The sequence below is a fragment of the Mercenaria mercenaria genome, chromosome 13 (assembly GCF_021730395.1).
Source record: "Mercenaria mercenaria strain notata chromosome 13, MADL_Memer_1, whole genome shotgun sequence".
In the NCBI taxonomy this organism is placed as follows: Eukaryota; Metazoa; Mollusca; class Bivalvia; order Venerida; family Veneridae; genus Mercenaria; species Mercenaria mercenaria.
This window is the reverse complement of record NC_069373.1, coordinates 45,926,742-45,946,835: the sequence shown is the minus strand read 5'-3', so window position 1 is coordinate 45,946,835 and position 20,094 is coordinate 45,926,742. Positions and strand designations below refer to the sequence as shown.

Here is a 20,094-nt window from a genome sequence, read left to right as displayed (position 1 = left end):
TAAACGTAGGTTCACGTTCGTAAACCCAAGTTTACGGTCGTAAACATAGGATAACGACCGAAATTCATAGTTCAATCGAGAAACCTAGTTTATCGAACGTAAACCATGGTTTACGACTGATTTACTAGGATTATGAAATCAGCTATCAATTTCGGCCGTCAACCTATGTTTACGGTCGTGAACCTATATTTACGAGCGTGAACCTAGGTTTACGGCTGTGAACTACAGTTTACCTTCGTAAAACCGTGTTTATCGATTTGTAACTATATGGCGAACCGATTGTCCAATAATTACGTGAACCCTAGTTCACGGTCGAAAAACTAGGATTAACGATCGATAAACTAGGTTTTTCGAACCTAAAACTAGGTTTTTCGAATACTAACCTATATTTTCGAGCGAAAACATAGGATAACGCCGTGAACCATAGTTCACGCTCTTAAATGTAGGTTCACGATTGTAAACCCCAGTTCACGCTCGTAAACATAGGTTCACGTTTGTAAACTATAGTTTACGAGCGTGAACCGGGGTTTACGAGCGTAAACATAGGATAACGATCGTGAACATAGGATAACGACCGAAACTCATAGTTCAATCGAGAAACCTAGTTTATCAAACGTAAACCATGGTTTACGGTCGATATATTAGGATTATAGAATCAACAATGAATTTCGGGCGTGAACATGGGTTTACGGCCATGAACCTATGTTTACGGACCTGAACCTATATTTTCGAGCATGAACCTATGTTTACGAACGTGAACTTGGGTTTACGAGCGTGAACTTAGGTTTACGTTCGATAAACCAAGTTTTTCAAACGTAAAACCAGGTTTTTCAAATATTAACCTAGTTTTTCGAGCGAAAACATAGGATAACATCGTAAACCATAGTTCACGCTCGTAAACATAGGTTCACGTTCGATCGTTAATCCTAGTTTTTCGACCGTGAACTGGTGTTCACGTAATTATTGGACAACTGGCTTGCCATAAGTCTTAGTCTTTTCTAAATATACAGATGAAGTATGAGCGTAAACCTTTTTCCCATTGTAAGTAGAAGTGACCACCTAAATATATTCCAAATCTCTGCCTTTGATTAAAGATATATAAACCCAATATACATGTATATACAATGTATGCTCACAAAACGTGTACCAAACTTAAAGATATTGATCATTAACCAAATTACTTCTTTTTGCAACAGTGATCCATAGAACAATCGAATGCTAGTTCTTCATAATTATAAGCTTGCTATATATCAAGTTTTGTGATACTAAATTAACCCCGACTACATTTAAAAACCGGAAACTACGTTTTTGATGATTACAATGAAACAAACTCTGTATCTAAAAACTAGGACATTGATCTCGTCTCAGTCCTCGCAAGCCGGGCGGCTACTTCTATGAAATATACACATGATTCGCAAATTACTGTAGAAGACTATGCTTTATCGCTCCAAACAGTGTCTTTCGCAGAGATGTGTACGCTCGTATACGCTCGGCTGTACATTTAATTCATAATTTACACAAGCACTTGAGTTTTTGGGTAATTCATAATTCAAACGATCGCTCTCGTAAACGCTGGCATATTGATGCCTATCATATACTCGTGTGAAATTCATAATTTACATGCGTAAGTTATTGAAATTTAGTTAGGAATGCCTTTGAACACCGTTTCTTATTCTTACTTTTGAAAATTTAGGGTCAGACTGAAAACTTAGGGTCGATCGGGTTAGCGGAATCAAACCATTTTTTCTACGTTTTTTTACCGTAATGCGATTTATACACTGTGCATTTATTTCATTTATAATGCTTTAACATAGTATAATACCCAATATTAAATATGTTTAAAGTTATAAACCAAATCGCCCAATACCAGTGACTGGCGTATAACTGAATTTGAAAACACTTAAAGGGAATTTCTACAGTTTTTGTGTGCATTTTTCTGCGCAGCCGACATATCTAAGGAAAATTTAAGTAAAGTCAACATTTGTTGAAACATGTGACAGAACATCTTAAATATGAGGAATCTTGAATAAAATAACATTTTTCAATGAGTGTTATCGGAAATCAAATGTTGATACTGGTTTCTGTTGTACTAATATGTATCATGCCTGACATGTATCATGCAACTTGCCATTTATGGCTGTGTTTTGACAGCGCATTTTAGTACAACGACAGTATTGTTCACATAATGTTAGATAACTTACTTTGTATTGATAAGACAATATCTGCTTTCTGATCATTTAGAATATTCAATTATAGAAAGGATTGAGATTTTAACTTCTAACAGATATAACCAATTTGGTCAGGTTCACGCCAGTTTTCGTCCGAACAGGTGTTGTATTCAAACGGTCTTAACATTAAATTTAGCCTGGTGACACATACATTTTTGGCGATTTTTAACATTCACAGTACAATTATCTATACAAAAGGAAAAAAGGAAAACACTCTATGAAACAGTTTTCTTTCAAAATTAAAACAAAATCTTTACTATGAGTATTTTTGAAAATTTATTGAAAAATGTTCACAAAAGTGAATATGAAACAAGACATTTTTTTTTCATTTACACCCATAATTGTTTTGATATAATATTATAAATATGACCAGATATTATCAAGTCAGTATATAATAAAATCTGTAAAGATGATAAATTTTATTTTGCTGTCTTGGTGCATATTTTGGTTGGTATTTATAAAGAAACAAAAAAATCAAAAACAAAAAAACAACAAACAAAACAACAACAACAACAACAAAAAAAAAACAACAACAGAAAATGTTGAAAAATCGCTGGCAGTTACAGCTACAGTAGGTGTGTTCAGAGCATTATTTTCCAAAAACAAGCCTGGTGACTTTTTTTTTTTCTTGATTGATCTGAGCACAAATTTTCATATATATGAATTTGAAAAAAAAAAAATCTATGAAAGGAAATAAACTATAAGAATTCTCTTATTTTTTTGTTTTATTAACAACATTTATTTTCGACAGAGTTTTGCCAGTCCCTTGGTACCCTTAGTATTTACTTTTTTTTGTACTTAATGTATTAATTAAAAAGATCAAGTTTGCTTTTTTTATGAACGTAATATCAAAACAGCATTATTTGTTGAAACTCTAGTATAACGGGCATTCTGTTTTGACTGGATTAAGCTGTCCCGAAGGCTGCCGGAAAAGACATTTTTACATCAATGGAGACCAATTTTAACTGTTCATTTAATGGTGATGACTCGACAATGTTTGCGAAATGTTATCTAAACTGATAAATACTATATCTGGTATTTTGGGAACCTAATTCTATTCATTCCGTAATGTACAGTATATATATATATGGTTTCTGAGAACTTTCCTTGTATACTTCAGATCTTGGAACGATCATATATCATCACAAAAGTACCATCCAACATACCAGGTCGTATCATATATATTTATGTATATATGTATGATTTACAAATGATATTAGATAATGCGCTGTGCTGGTTATAATACGGAAAAAGCATTTTATTCTAGTGTTTGTTAAATAACAACAAAGGAATAGAACTTACATTATATAGGTTATCATTTTCTTTTATAATTTGCAATATTCCACCTTCACCACAATGTGTAAATCCCAAATAATTGAAACTGCCGCAAATATTAATCATGAAAACATCTCTTCCTGCTCGTATTGCAACAGCACAAATACATGTCGGTGAATTCCAGCATCTTGTAGTTATTATCTGAACCTAGTTGTAAACATATTAACATGTGAAGTGCATTTTGTTATATCTGAAAACGTCAGCGTTAAATGTTAGTTATATATCTATTTAATAACATTAATAAGATTAACATTCGCCTCTTAAAGGAGCATAACAACCATTTCCATCATAAAAGATGAACAGGAACGTTCATAGTTGTAAAAGTCCTTAAATTGTATTTTATTTATTACAGGCATTGATTATGTGAACTATATAGTAATTTTATGTTAAACGGACTAAAGTTTATTGCACTTCTTTTATTTGAAGTTTTGATGCAAAATATGACACCAGTAGCATTTCACTATGTGGTGTAATTGTTGCTTAATCTGCTCAAATACTTGAAATGACCATTCTTGCCAAGTATATAGATATTTTTTCGTTATCATTTAAAAAAATGTGCAACTAACGTTTTGTAATCAATAAACTCATATTACAGTCAAACCTGTCTATAAAGACCACCATTGAGAGAGCCAAAATGTGGTCTTAATTGGGAGATGGTCTTTATTCATAGGTTAAATACACTGTAGATGTTAAGGTTATTCTGCACGTTTGGATCGAAACTTTTTCTACAATGTAGAATTTGATTAAACTCTGTTTTTTTTTTCAAAAGGAATATACCTAGAAAGTTCAGCAAATAAAAAAGATAGGGTCGATTTTAATTTTGTGCTAGACTGATATGAACAATTATGACCTCACGCAATATTTCATAATGGGAGTCTATGGGAAAATCATTACTTTTATAACATTTTCGCGAATAGAATTTTTTCTACAATGTAGATTTTAATGAAACTTCTCACAGTTGTAAATAAACACATGAACTATAATTTGGTGAAATAAAATGTATAGGTCCGTGTGCTTATTTTTGATATATTTGACCATGATTAAAGTGAACCGGACATTTCACGCTAATTTTCAGACATTATTCTGATTATTTATACGTGTCATTTGTTTTAATGTCATATTTTGACTTTAGAAATATAGCAATAGTGTCATTGTAATAAGTTTGCGCACAGATTTCAATTAATTCATAACATGATTTTCATTTCCGTACGCCGAATACAGACTTTATTCTACGTTTTCCAGATAAATGACATTACGCTATCACTTCCGGTTTATCAAACGTGTAGAACTACCTTAAAATAGGAAACAAAACATGTGGTCTTTAGAACAAGTGGGTCACTGTTCAGAGGTGGCCTTTAACACAGGTTTGACTGTATACAATAACACCACAATAAAATACTGTTAACTGTAAAACACAGTTGTATTTACCTTAGAATTTGTAATAATCATATGTAATATGTTATTGATATTATGTATTTGAAAAAATGTAAGTAGAATATTTGTTTTTTTTTGGGGGGGGGGGGGGGGGGGGGGGGGGCGGTTAACGCCGTTTTTCAACAACTTTTAGCAGTTATGTAACAGCGGGCAGTACATCTAACCGGTGGTTCTAGATTTTGTACCAGTATAAACCTGTCCTCCGGAAGTAACTGCCAACTTCCCCACATGAATTAGAGGTGGAGGACGAATGATTTCAGACTCAATGTCTTTTATCAAACGGAATACATAAGCCCCTCCCAGGATCAAACTCACAAGTCCGAGATCAGTAGACCTCCTTTAGCTTTCTCTATTGAGCTTTGTGGGCGTCAGTAAACTAAGTATACATTAAAGAGGTCAATGCCAATTTGAAATGATTTTTGAAATTATTCAATGTAGAAGGTGTTGTGTCTCCAAGCCTATATTATATTTTTTTCGGTTATTTTGCTTCCTCAAATGTAGTCGTGACTACTACCAGAAACCGGGAAGCAAGCAGAATATATACACAAACGACAGGATGTAAGGAGTCTACCGATTGGTCACATCTACATACTTCGGTCCAACAGGTGTTTGCGTTTCATGACAGTCTATTATTAATTCAAGGGTGTTTCACAAACAATAATATGATAACAAAAAATGTAAATCAATTACATATATTAAGATTTTATTGAAAATGAAGATCGTTTCATTTCTGGAGTAAATACTATTGTAAAATATTTATGGACATTTATGTATTTTATGTACCATAAATTTATTATTGTGCCGGACGACAAATATTAACTGGGCCCGCAGAATGTGACTGTCTTGCCTCAAGCTAACTATGTATATATAATAAGCTTGGATATTTATAACAACCAATCAGCGTTAAGTTTAACATCAATCTAGAATAATTTTCTTTTACCCACCCATCCTCACCCTATTTTTAGAGGGATTCATAAAAATGCATATAGTTTTGTATTTGTTTTGACAGTATTTATTTGTAACTCTTCATGTTGTATCTTTTTCGTATTGTCAAGCGTATTTTCATATCGCGATTTTCCAACTTTTATTGGTAGAAGAAAATCCTATGCACCTCCGTGCATTATTTCGTCCCTTGCTGGTATTTGTGTAGAACCATGTAAAAGTATGTAGTTTGTAAAAACTCATTTTCAACATTTAATGGTGCTTGTATGAAGTAACTACTCGTATGTATAAATAAAAAAAATGCTTACAGGTCAAAAAATATCGTAATTAAAAGTTACTACCTCTATTTTAGTCCCTTTGTGTTTGTAAAGTAAAAAGACACCCTCTAGCTGCATCTCATAGTAGCTAAAATGAAAATGAAAAGATTGTAAAAGTTACACCCTGTATGACTGTAAATCAAGGTAGGTCCAATAAAGTCTATACAAACATTTAAAGCACTGTTTAATTTATTTTTCATTGTGACACTGCAACATTCAGTTGGTATAAATTCCAAATTTTCCTCATTTAACAAGACCTTAACTGCGTGGGTATCCGGTCCACAAATAGATAACATTTCGATGTCTGGTGACCCCATGTTCTTTTGGTATCTAATGAAAGAGTTATGTTTGCTGAATAAGACTTAGTGAATAAGATGTCCAAAATAACATGCAAGAATCTCTGCAGTCATGTTATTTGACTTCGAAATGATAAATCTTACACCGTCATAACTGAATTTCTATTGAAGTATCATTGAACACTATAAAGAAAAAAAAAATCTATAACATATTTTGTCATGTAAGTTATATATTCTTTTAAGTAGACAATACACTTTCAAATGATACTAACAATACATGAGCTTACCAGCATCAATATCTGATAGATTTTAATAGCACTGTTATATAGAACTTGCTTATTTATGGATCGGATACCTTAATATCAGTATTGTATGTATTACAAAAACAGCCCTCATGATCACAAGTTACAGAAGGCAAAACAACGCACTAAATGCCACTGTAGCCAAGCTATAGAGGCCTTCTTGTAAGAGCGGGCGGTTTGGGATTTCTCGCTTTGTCGCATCATTACGAAGATAGCTGTAGGATTGGTAATCCCGGTGTCAGTATAATGTATCTGGGTAGGGAATAATGCCAATGGACTAAATGGTTACGAATGTCAATGATAACCGTTATGGTACTGTTGTTTTACTTTAAATGCATGGATAATTTACAGACGGTGCTATTTACATAGAATATACAATGCAATGTTTTTCGTTACAATGTCGACAGCTATAAAAGCGTTATATCATAATATAGATTTGTTTCACATTCATAGAGTGACATAATTTTATTTTCCTCATAACATTTCGTAAACAGTATTTGTTTGTGAGTCTTTTTTTGGGTATAACGCCGTTTTTGAACAGTATTTCAGTTACGTAACAGCGGACCGTTAACCTTTCCAGTGTTCCTGGATTCTGTACCTATGGTGTCCATTAGGGCTTGCTTCCTGTGAACGCGAAGCGCGAAGGTACGACGGTACGATGGCGAAGCGCGACAGTACGATAGCGAAGCGTGACAGTACGATGGTGACAACACGACGGTGCGATGGCATAGTGCGACGGTACGATGGCGAATCGCGACAGTACGATGGCGACAGTCCGCGATACTGTCGTGCTTCACCATCGTAGTGTCGCTCTTCGCCATCGCAGTGTCGCGCTTCACCATCGTAGTGTCACAATCGCCTGTGTACACATCAATTGAATGGTGACGTCATTATATGATATACACTATATGCGTACAAGGGAGGCAGTTATTTCATGGTTTGGCTAAAAAAATGAAGAAGTTATTTTCCCTTATATGACATTCAAAATAACAGCGCGGTCACATGACCTGACAGTCACTTTCGCCTGGTCACGTGTCAAACAGGTTGAAAATGTTTCTGATAGTTAAAATATCTCTTTCTCGTGTAATGGGATTTTATCATTGTAGACAAAAGTGAGGTATAATAAATGAATATAGACCGGGGCGCCAGCCGAAGTCTATATTCATATTTGGAGGGGTGAACATTTTTCATATCACCCTCTCAGGAATGCAATATTTATTCTATTATACCGAAAAGATATAAAGGTAAAAAAATGTACTGAAAAATCAGTAAAGATCTTATGATTTTAATGATTTATGTAACATTACAAGGAATTACTAACCAAATAATGAAAACAGAATTAAGGAGTCTTACTTATTGGCAATCGTGGCGACTTTGTTGTGTTATAAGTCTGTTTTGATAGGTTAATTAATACATGGGCGTATCAAGTAAAAAAGTAGTTGTTATGCAAGAATTTACGGAAATATACGGAATATTCATGAGTGCCAGGTCAAAACTTACGGACAGTGTATTTCACGTTACATAAACATATACATAATCCCAGTTGTATTGTCATGGAGTGCTCGCCAGTAACACCCATACACACTCATTGTATTCATAAACCTAGTTAATAAACTAGTGAAATTTGAAAGGAAGTTCTTCTAATTCACAGGTATATAAGCCGGCATATCATATTTCGCCTTGTACCTTCTAGCTGTGTCTTACGATAAGAGAGGATGCCTGGATTGACGAACTACCCGTACATAAATATGGTGTACCATTTATGTCGAAATCTGCTTTGCGTGCAGGCACATTTCAAAATATACGTTCACTTATATAGAGGATATTACATAAGTCTCTTTTCATATTATATTTATTAGAAGAGTTCAATAAAATATCAAATGCTGTCTCGCTTTTTATCATTTTATTCAACTAGTTTAACACATTCAATGTGGAAAGAAGCAAATGTAATATTCTTTTCGTCACATGTAAATTCTTTTTCTGCTGAAACATCAAAATTTCTCCTTTCTTTACCTAATTTAGGCCAAACAAATTTATCTAATAGCTTTATTTCATTCCCGCGACATCAAACATGTGATAAAAATATATGTGCAAACGCATGCTTATATGGACGTGCGCGTGTTTATAAAAGTACTCGTCCATATATACATGCATGCGTATATATACGTGTACCTATAATTGCAAATGTACGTATAAATTTTCGATTGCTTGCATATTTGTAAATATATACAAGCTCCCAGAAACAAGCGTGTATACGCATAAAATTATACACGTACAATGGTAAATATATAGGTGCACGCGTATATATACTAGCACCTAGAAGTACGCAGGCGCGGGTTAAATTATACGTGTACGTATATATTTACGCGCACACTTGAAAAAGTATAAGTATACGCGTATATTTAAGTGCAGCTAGAATGTGCGTGCACGCTTATATATATATACGTCTACGTGTATATTATGTGGATGCACCCGCACATAGACATACACGCGTAAATTTATACGTGCATGATTTTCTGACAAGTGCAAGTATATTTACACACGCAGGTCCATATCAGCGCGCACCTACATATTTACGCGTGCACGCCTAAAAATTACACGAGAACGTATATTTTTACGAGTGCGCGTATAAATAAAGACACGTGCAAGTCCATTTAAGCGTACACCTACATATTTACTCGCGCATGCATGTAGAAAATATACACGTGGACGTATATATTTACGCGTGCACGTATGTTTCATACGTGCACGTATGATTTGAAATATGCGCGAACCCACAACAAATTTTCGACCCAAATTTTATTTATCATAAACCCATGGTTCGTTCTAAGTACTGTTGGTGCAAATTTTTCTAAAGGGGTATGTGGCAACACTTGTGGGTTAATTGCTATAACTAGTGTGAATGTATTGGACTGCACGTGCATGTCGTAAGTTCCTGCCAGGAAATACATCTATACAAAACAAACATCATCCGTAAACGACCTAATAATTAATAAACTAGTCAATGCAAGAGATCAACACATATATATAATGTGACTAAAAAGTCATATAATGATCATGTTTAATTTTTTGCTCTGTTAAAATTATGTGTATTTACGTAAATGTACTTTTGTAGGAAAGAAATATGATTACTCGTATTTTGCACAAAGCAGAATTAATTCAATTAAGAGAATAACATGCGTTGATAAACATTTTAACGTTCAAATACTTTGGCCCCACATATGTAGGATGTGTCACGGAGGGACAGAAGGACCCGACATTACTTTAAAGCCCAAAATTTACTGCCCAAAACATTACACTTAGTCAAACGGTTTATCTACATTGCCTGCTCCAAATATAAACATAAACACTGAAATATTTTGTGTCATGACAAATGCATATTTTACACAGACGGAAGTATGGAGGTGCCTCGTATTCGACTTTTACTTATCGAAACCAGAACGATTCAGCCAAAATCAAAGAAAGCATTTTAATTGTTGAACTGGACGAGGAATCGACATTTGTATGAGAGTGTATAAAAGTTATGTGTGATTATATTTTACTTTAAAAACCTATTAAGAAAGGACAGATACTTTAGTATGGCGGAGCATTGAAATAATATCTAAACGGTTTTATGTTAATATTTTAATTTTTGCACCGCTAAATGTCGCAACCACCGTTAAACATCGCAAGGTTGACGTTAAATGTCGCAACCACCGCTAAATTTCACAAAATCATCTGCCGCTAAATGTCGCACATTTAACGATAAAATGTCGAAAAACTTTGCGCACCATTATATTTCGCAACACCAACGCTAAATGTCGCACTTCATATTTGACACAATGACATATATAAATAATTCCTTGTGTAAATTTCAAAATGGTATTTTACGTAATTAACGTGAATCTTTAATGATAAAATAATGTGGTGTTAGCTTTAAGCCCGGCGGAAGTCATACTCATCCTCCGCCATTGAAGCTGCATAGATAGTCGCCTTATGACTTTAAATGTAAACCTCCAACAAAAAGAAATAGAACCCATGACTGATTACTAGAAAATATTCGTTTTCTACAGCTACACTTACACAAAACACATTAGCACTGTTTAGGCTGACTGGCTGCGGGTATAGTGTATAATAAGGGACAGGTTTAAGTCTCTCTTGTGCACCCTTATATATAGACTGGCTTAAGAAGATTGGGCAGTCCACATTATCTGCATGTGCATCAAATTGCGATTGAATGTCTTTCAACCTATCGATGTTCGATCCTTTGGCGGAAAAGCATTTTAATGTCGCATACATCTTACATTTTACCATTACAAAAATTTAATTTTGTAGCAGCTTTTACTGAAATAAAACAAATCGGGTTGCGCTGAGCTAATTTAGTCTTTATATTTTGATAGAAGCCTCTCGCTTTCTATACGTCCGAAGGGACGTATTATGTTATGACCCCGGTGTCCGTCCGTCCGTTAGCAATTTCCTATCCGCTCTGTAAATCTGGAACCCTTTGAAGGATTTCGAAGAAACTTGACACACATGTCGACCATATCGAGATGACGTACAGAGCGCAAGTTTTGGATGGCTTGCTTCAAGTTCAAGGTCACACTTAGGGATCATATGTCATATGACTTTGTTTCGTTCCGCTCTGTAACACTTAAACTGCTTAATGGATTTTAAAGAAACTAAGCACAAATATTCGTTACATCGAGATGACGTGCAGAGTGCATGTTTTGGATGGCTCGCTTTAAGGTCAAGGTCACACTTGGGGGTAAAAGGTCATACCTTCGGGCGTATATTGCTCAGCATTGCGGTACTCTTGTTATCGAAATGCGAAACGAAGCATAACAGTATGACATGACACGATGTCGCGTCGTATGGTCACTCATCATAGTGTGTGTCGAGCCCCCGCTACCCCCCCCCCCTCCCACACTCCACCTCAAAATTGGCTAAAAAGTGACTTATTCTAATCACCAAACTATTTTGAAATAATCTTTTCTCAAAATTTAGACCCAAAACGCACCAGAGGCCAACAGACTTATATTTCAGAATTTCCCAGGAGGGGAACACCCAGACCCCACTAAAATGATAATAGTACCCTTCCAGTACCTTAAAATTAAGACAAAAATGCACAAGAGGCCAATGTATTTCAAAATTTCCCAGAGGGAGAGCCCCCTAACCCCTTCTCCCCACCCCCTCTAAAATGACAGCGGTATCCCCTCCCATACATCAAAATTTATAGCAAACAAACATGCACTAGATCTAAGAATTTCAAACCTGTACTTCAAAATGTTCCATGGGAGAGCCCCCAAACCCCCCTAAATGATGGAAAGTACCGCTCCGGTACCTCAACAAAGGCCAACATACCTCCCACCCCCAATACGGACAGAGGCCCCTCCCTCGCCGGTGACGCCTTTGTTCTTAGTTTGTGTCCCAAATCAACTATTTCTGGATCCCGGCCTTGTGTGTAATGAAATTCTTCCAGGTCGACGCAAGACATGCGATGCTACGCGCGACAATACGACGCGGCATATAATTACGTAGTCTTGAAATAATTTTGGTACTGTGGCCAGCACCGCATTAATGCTCAAACCTTTTAATATTAAATATATAACGTATGTATGGCGCGGACAATTGAATATTCAACGTGCAGTTAAGAACGGTATGTCATGCAGTCCTCATTGCATACTTATGCATGCGAGCATACACTCATCCAACTTATCTTTAAGTTGTACAAACTGTTGAACTTACCTTATTTTGCTGTGCGACATTTAGCGTGGGTGCTGCGGCGTATAACGGTGGGCAAATTGTGACATTTAACAATAAAGGTGCGACATTTAGCGGCAGATGATTTTGCCACATTTAACGGTGGTTGCGACATTTAACGTCAACCTTGCGACATTTAACGGTAGTTGCGACATTTAGCAGTGTTGCGACATTTAACGGTGCCATATATATCCTTAATTGTATTAAAATATTAACTGCAATGATCGAAAATAACACCGAACCGACGCAAGAAAACAAAACTAAAACAACCAAAAAAAAAAAAATATGTACAAGAGTTCAATATACTATCAGAGACACGAGTAAATGTCTCAAAAGTCTTCTGCTTAAAGTCAAGAAGGCTTAAATCAGCGCCATCTAGCGAAACGTCAAACATTGCTTGACGACGTCACGTCTTTGCGTTCTAAACGTTGACGGTAAACAGCTTGTATGCAGAAGATTTCATTTCACACCCAGCTTTTCGTCATATTTAAACAATAAAATATATACTTGTAGTTCAGAAAAGTAGTGGATATACAGCCTATTTTAACTATATTTCTGATATACTTTTCCATCAAAGCTAGAATGAACGACTTGAAATAAAAAAAAAATTAGATCTATATTATTATATATTTCATGCTAACTGATGAAATAGTATATTTTATAAGTGTGATCTAATCCATATCACTCACTGCATATCACTTACTGTAAATGTCGATCTACTTGTACATTGTTTATTTGCTTAAAACTGGATGAAAATTGTAGTTCGTGAATATGGAATATATTTCACCTCGAAGTGAGATATATTCCATTCTCAAAACAAACAAAATTTAATATCCTCTCTATATATAACTCATATAGTTATGTTTAGAGTAAAAATATGGCTTTTTTTCAGCATTTGACCGTATTCGTATCTAACACTCAGATAAAAACGTCCACCATTTTTATCAGTAGTTCTACGTGTATTTTTTTTCAAATTTAAATAATTAGAGTATATAGCTGGATATAGTCGCTAAAGCGCTGTCATTTTCAACTTTAGCTTGAAACTAAACCGAGTGATATGAATGAACTGAAATATAGAAAATGAAAGATTGGTGCCGTTTCCAAACTTTTACGCAAAAATTTAGAATACGGGTCCCTCGAAATATGATCGAACAGAGTCTGTTTTAAAACGGCACTATAAAAAAAAATAAAAATAAATAAATAAATAAATAAATAAGACAAGAGCTGTCACTAATGGTGACAAATGCCCCCGCGCCTTGACCTTTGACCTGGTGACCTTGACCTTTGACCTGGTGACCCCAAAGTCAGTAAGGGTCGTGTATACAATAAGTGAATTTTGAAGGTCCTGGGTGCAGTGGTTCGCGCGTAAAGTGCCTTCATGCAAAAAGGTTACATTGTGACGAACGAACGCACTAACGAACGGACAGACAGTTGAAAACTAATATGCTTCCCTTCGGGAGCATAAAAATGAGGTTAAGCCAGTTGTCATACCATGCATACTTAAAGTATTAGATGCCTAATAGTAATGTTTACAAAATGGTATTTGTTTGGTATATTCTTAAAGGTGATGTTGTTGCGCACTGTTTTGCAATTTTTAAACAACTTTTACCGTGCCGTTTTTATAAGTTTTGTATAACTTATGGTATCTCCTCAAGCTCAAGTAGAGACAAATTTCAAAGTGATGGCCACTATCCAAAACGTTTGCAGAGAATTCATTTTACCATTAATTTTAATAAAAGAATTAAACTAAATCTATTGGTAAACAATTATAAAACACAAATTAAATAGGTATCTCAAGTAAAAGGATTTAATAAGACAGAATTCTAACTTCAACATTAAAAATAAGGTCGAATCCTGTGTTTCTGTTTTGAATATTGCTTACTTCATTCAAAAATAACCTTGGGGCAGACGTGAAATCTACCTAAATCTTTTCCACGATATGTAATCTAAAGAGTGAAAGCAAAACAGAGAACTTTTACCGCATGTAACTCAATATTTTTAAAGATGTGTAACTCTATCACTTCTGTATAAGTAGTAAATTCACTTTGAAATCGCTTTTTAAATTACTTTTTTTTCCACTTTTGTACAATAAATCAATTATAAAAACTTACTAGACAAAAAGGAAAATAAGGAAAACTAATTGGTCCCAGTAGGGCTTGAATCTACGCTCCCTGAGAATTACAGCAAAAGTAGGTTTATGGTAGGCATTGAATACTCTTCAAAAAGGAGGTACTCTATTACGCTTCTAATACATTAACATTGGTAAAAATGTCATAAACGGAATTAACGAAAACTTGCGCGGATAATTTTTTTATAAATTTAAAGACATTGAACAATGAAAGTAAAATAAATGCAAGTGCCGGCAGATCTCTTGTTTCTGAATCAAGAGATTTTCCAAAGGACGGGAGTTGGTTGCACTGGAAATATATCATCTAGGAGTGCCACAAACTAGGGCCATGACTCCAGGGAAAATCAATTATCCATAACATTTCAACTATATACACAACTAGGCCTAGAAGGCCGATGTGCCATGCCAATTTCAAAATGCTAAAATGCCGTGCGCATGAGACAAGATGTCGTGCGCACAACATAAGATCTTACGCTCGAGATATTACGTCGTTGGTTCGTGATGAGATGTCGTGCGCTCGAGATAAGATGTTGTTCGTACGAGATATGATGCCTTGAATACGACATAAGATGTCGTGACCACGAAATAAGATGTCTTGTGCTCGAAATAAGTTGTCATGCGCACGAGATAAGATATTGTGCGCACGAGATAATTTAATATTAAACAAAATAAATGAATGTCGTAACATACCACCGTAAGTACGCACGCATTGAGTGTGTAATATATTGAGGTTCGGATGAAGTTTAACCTGGGTTTGTAGTGTACATTCAATGCGTGTCTACGCTCAGTGTGGGAGAATTAATAATTTCTAATAACACCCGAATAGCCGATGATAAGCTGGTGCCCCTAATCAAATATTTCTGGATTCGGGCCTGGAAAGCACCCTATAAAATTAGTCTTCTTGCATGTTTGCTTCCCAGCACGCGTTGTACTACATCACGTTTACTCAGCTGTATCGAAGCTTGAAGTTCTATAATAAATATCTTCTTAATTTTCAGTCAATTAAAAGCAAATTGTATTGTTGACTTAAATGTTTCAAACTACCCTTTATCATTATCTGGAATGTCAAACACGTTTTCATATCAACTGAATCAAACTGTTATTTTGCACTATTTTTTTCTTCAAAGTTCTGCGTATTGACACATATATTTTTATTTACCTATAGGACTCTCCACATATCCAAATGGTACGCAGAAAAAAATAAAAAATTGTGATGTTTTTAAAACATTGACTCAGAGACATATTAATTTTGTAATAATGTTCACTGAATGGATATTAGTCCTTAGAAATCCTAATAGTTTTAGTGGGTTCGCTCCTTCGAACTTGCATTTGAATGTAAAAAAAGTGTTTTCACGAAACAAAACGTTCGGATTCTTTACAATAAACAACAAGCAACAAACTTTGAAAGTAAGGTAACAGTAGGCAGTATCATGCAGACATTTGTAAAATTTAAAATCGCAGCTGAATATTAAAAACATGTAAAACAAAAATATATCTTAGCGGGTAATGTACAAAATTAAAAATAAGTTTGACTTGCTGCAATAAAAGTGTCAATAACATAATACATAACAGATCTTTTAAATATTTATTCATTTTGCATATTTTACTACGGCAGGGATACGATTGAAACTCAGTTTGAAAGACTTTCAATGTCAAAAATGTATCACTGATTCCAATTTATACCTTTAAAAAAATATTAATAACGGTGTAGAGATTGTATAAAGACCGAATGCATGCCGCTTTGTTTTTCATTTATATACGCTGGCGAGCACACAAGGAAAATACAATTGGGATAATGTATATGTTTAAATTTCCGTGTGATAAATCGTGCATAAAATGAAATAATAATTTCGTGAAATCGTCGACAAAATTAATGTAGACATTCTCCATTCTCACCCCTATAGAAAAATTGTATCATTTAGCGTCAACGGTTTGTAGCTTTTAACGAGCCTAAAATGTTGCATCATTTAGCGTTAGTTTTGTATCTTTTAGCAAGCCTTGATTTTGTATCATTTAGCATTGGTTTTATCATTTAGCGTCAGTTTTGTACCATTTAAAGTCAGTCGTATCATTTAGCGAAGTTGTATCATTTAAAGTGTTCCACACCCCTATATTTATGCGCATATTTCAACATTGCGTCTATGCTGAAATCGACAGCAGTAACATTCGAAAAACGACGATAGATTTCTTATTTTCTTAGATCATTTCCAATCTGATGGTGATAGTTTCGAGTTCATATTTGATAAAAAGTTGTTTTCGAAATATTTGGCACGTTAAAAAACGTTAAAAAGGGCGGGAGACTTTGTTTGTTGTTTCGTGATTTTGGTTTTTAAGGTGTGAAGAGTGTTACAATTTCGAACATCAGACGGGAGAGAATTCCAGTCAATAGTTGCTGGCAAAAAGGAAGAGTTATAAAGTTGCGTTCTAAATGGTATCGTAGGTATGTTATCGGAATTCCTAAAAGGATATCGATTTTGGTTGTTTTCAGGAATCAAACTACTGAGATAATGAGGAGTAAGACCGTTTGTCATTTTGTAGAATAGTTTAGAATAGAGTAGAATAGAATAGAGCCTGTTTTTCTTACGCCTTATTTGAAGGGTCTCCCACCGAAGCTCAGACAGCATAGTTTGAATATTGCATAGTTTGGTCGCACCAGTAACGATCCTCGCAGCCTCGTTTTGAACGGCATTTTTATCATATTTTAATTCTAGAGAAAATTTGTCCCATATAACATCTCCGTACTCAAGAAGAGGCCTAACGAATGAAAAGTACATTCTTTCCAGACTGGAACGTGACAAGATAAATTTCAGTGATCGCATTATGCCTAACCTCTGCCAGGCTTTATTTACAGACGAAGATATATGCTCCTTCTACTTAGCGTCCTCGGAAAATGTAATACCAAGATGTTTGTGAGTTTTAACAGAAGAAATAGGGACGTCATCCATGATTAGACGGAGGTGGTTTGCACGATCTCTCTTCCTAGAGAATAGAACAGTTTCAGTTTTTTGGGGGTTAAAATCCACAAGCCATGTCCTATGGCTATTTTACATTGTTTACTTAAGGGATAATAAATCGTGTGTTATTTATTATTCTAACACGACCAGCAAAATAACCTACAAACATGTAGAACAAAATCTATCTCGGGTTATTATGCAATAAACCACTCGCGTGCAATGACGTCATCCGATCCAGGTGCGTAGTACGGTCGTAAAAAGTAGTTACCATTTTTTCTAACACTTTCGATACTAGTATGTCGTGTTCGAATCGAAACAATAAGTCCCAAAGTGTGATTTCTCGTAGAATAACCCGATTTTTTTTCGTTCTTATGCTAACAATATATCACTCGTGATATATTCTTACGCATAAGAACTCAAAACTCGGGTTATTTTACGATAAACTACGTTTGAGAACTTATTATTTCTTAATCAATATAACATTGTATTCAAAATATTCCTCTCTGTGGAAAACTAAGTGATAATGTATTTACATGTAATTAATTGTTTTGTGAGAAAAATGTTGTTTAATCAGCTCATATATTTCAAGCCACGAAACGTTAAAAGTATATATTGTCAGCTAAAACTAATAAAATACAGTGCTGTATAAATTTTGCTTAAACAATTTTCGTGTAAATTTTACGCAAAAGTGTTAATTAGGTTTAGAATACAATTGTTTGTTTTTACTCGACCGACCCTGTCTTTTTACCGCTTACCCTAAATTGTTAAAGAAACGTATCGGATAAAAATGTAGATTTATGTTAAACAAGATTATTACTTAGTAAATCCAAAGCACGTCCCTCCGTCTGGCCGTAAAAGTCTATACATTAAAGTCGGACCATAAGTACACAGAAGTTGCTGAAGTGCGACAGTACGATGGCGAAGCGTGACAGTACGATGGTGACACTACGATGGTGAAGCACGACAGTGCGATGGCGAAGCACGACAGTACGATGGTGAAGCGCGACAGTACGATGGCGAAGCGCGATAGTACGATGATGACACTACGATGGTGGAGCGCGACAGTGCGATGGTGAAGCGCGACAGTACGATGACGAAGCGCGATAGTACTATGGTGACACTACAATGGTGAAGCGCGTCACTGCGATGGCAAAGCCCTACACTACGAAAGGTGAAGCGCGACAGTTCGATGGCGAAGCGCGACAGTACGATGACGAAGCGCGACAGTACGACGGACTTTCACCATCGTACTGTCGTGCTTCGCCATCGTACTGTCTGTCAGGATACTAGTGATATGACCCCGGGAAGTGCCTATGCCTAAAGTATCTTGAACAATGGTTTGGATCCAATCGCTAAGGTGACTTTGTCTTAGACTAGCTGACAAACGATGTAGACTGTCCTTTGTTAAAACGTAGAGCTGGTGAGACCAAATATCTCATATATAGAATTTTCCTCTGGTCACCTTGCCTAAATGATTCGTGTACCAATGATTCGTAAATGATTTCTATTATGAGCTAGACAATTTCAGGGATCAGGTAAATCACTAAATGTTTCCAACTAACAATCTTCAATTAAAAATGATTAGCTCAAACTCCTATAGGCTGGAGACTCTATACTTGACTGGTCTTTTTGTTGAAGTTCCCGTCAAACAACGTCTTTGAATCAACAACATACGAGTCCTATCGCATTGATGCTCGGCCTCTGTCCTCTCAAACTCTATATGATTGCCCTGACTCCTGGATGCTCAGCGCTTATATGCTATCACCTGTAGCATTCATCTACCATATAGGTATATCCCCGATGCCTTGGCTGTACTTCGCCAATAATGCTGAACCGTCTATAAGCTGGAACTCTCCTACTATCTCAGTAGATTATAAAACTCTGGGTCTCTGTCTCAGCTTCCCGATGCTCAGCCTATATCTCCTATCGTCTATAGTATTCAACTACCCTTAAGGTAAAACTTCTATGCGCTGGCCCTATAGCTCGAAATCTTGTTGAAATTCTGCAACTCTTTTTTAGTCTATGAACTTCAAACGTCTTCTTTTTAATAATTTATCCGCCCTGACAGGGTAACTGCAATAGTCTCCTTATCAAGGTACTGGGATTAATTATTAGTTGAATTCTCGATGTGTCTTCTTCAACCTCTCTGTCATCCATCTTCCTATTTATATCCCAGCAGACGTGCTATTTTTAGAACGTGTTTCTGATTGGTCCAAATTTAAAAATAACGTTTTACAACGAGTACTTGCTCTATCAAATATCTGGTTCCCTTTAACTTTTGTATATGACATAATGTGTGAAGCTGGTACTCAGCCACAACATAAAAATGAACCCAAATTAGCCACAAATTGCCCAAATTCTATTATATACAGCAATTCAACAAAAATGTTAGCAAAGACAACATGAAAAGAGAGTCAAG

General features: G+C 35.4%; 1 protein-coding gene across 1 annotated transcript in view; it reads right to left on the bottom strand.

Moving 5' to 3' along the window:
- The window catches only part of LOC123530368 (von Willebrand factor D and EGF domain-containing protein-like), a 67,609-nt gene that overhangs the window by 35,068 nt on the left and 12,447 nt on the right, over positions 1 to 20,094 (bottom strand). The window contains exons 4-5 of the mRNA XM_053520862.1: positions 6,281 to 6,344; positions 3,531 to 3,710 (exon numbers count right to left, since the gene is read on the bottom strand). Coding sequence (XP_053376837.1) covers positions 3,531 to 3,710; positions 6,281 to 6,344 — 244 coding nt within the window. The remainder of the gene's footprint in view (positions 1 to 3,530; positions 3,711 to 6,280; positions 6,345 to 20,094) is intronic.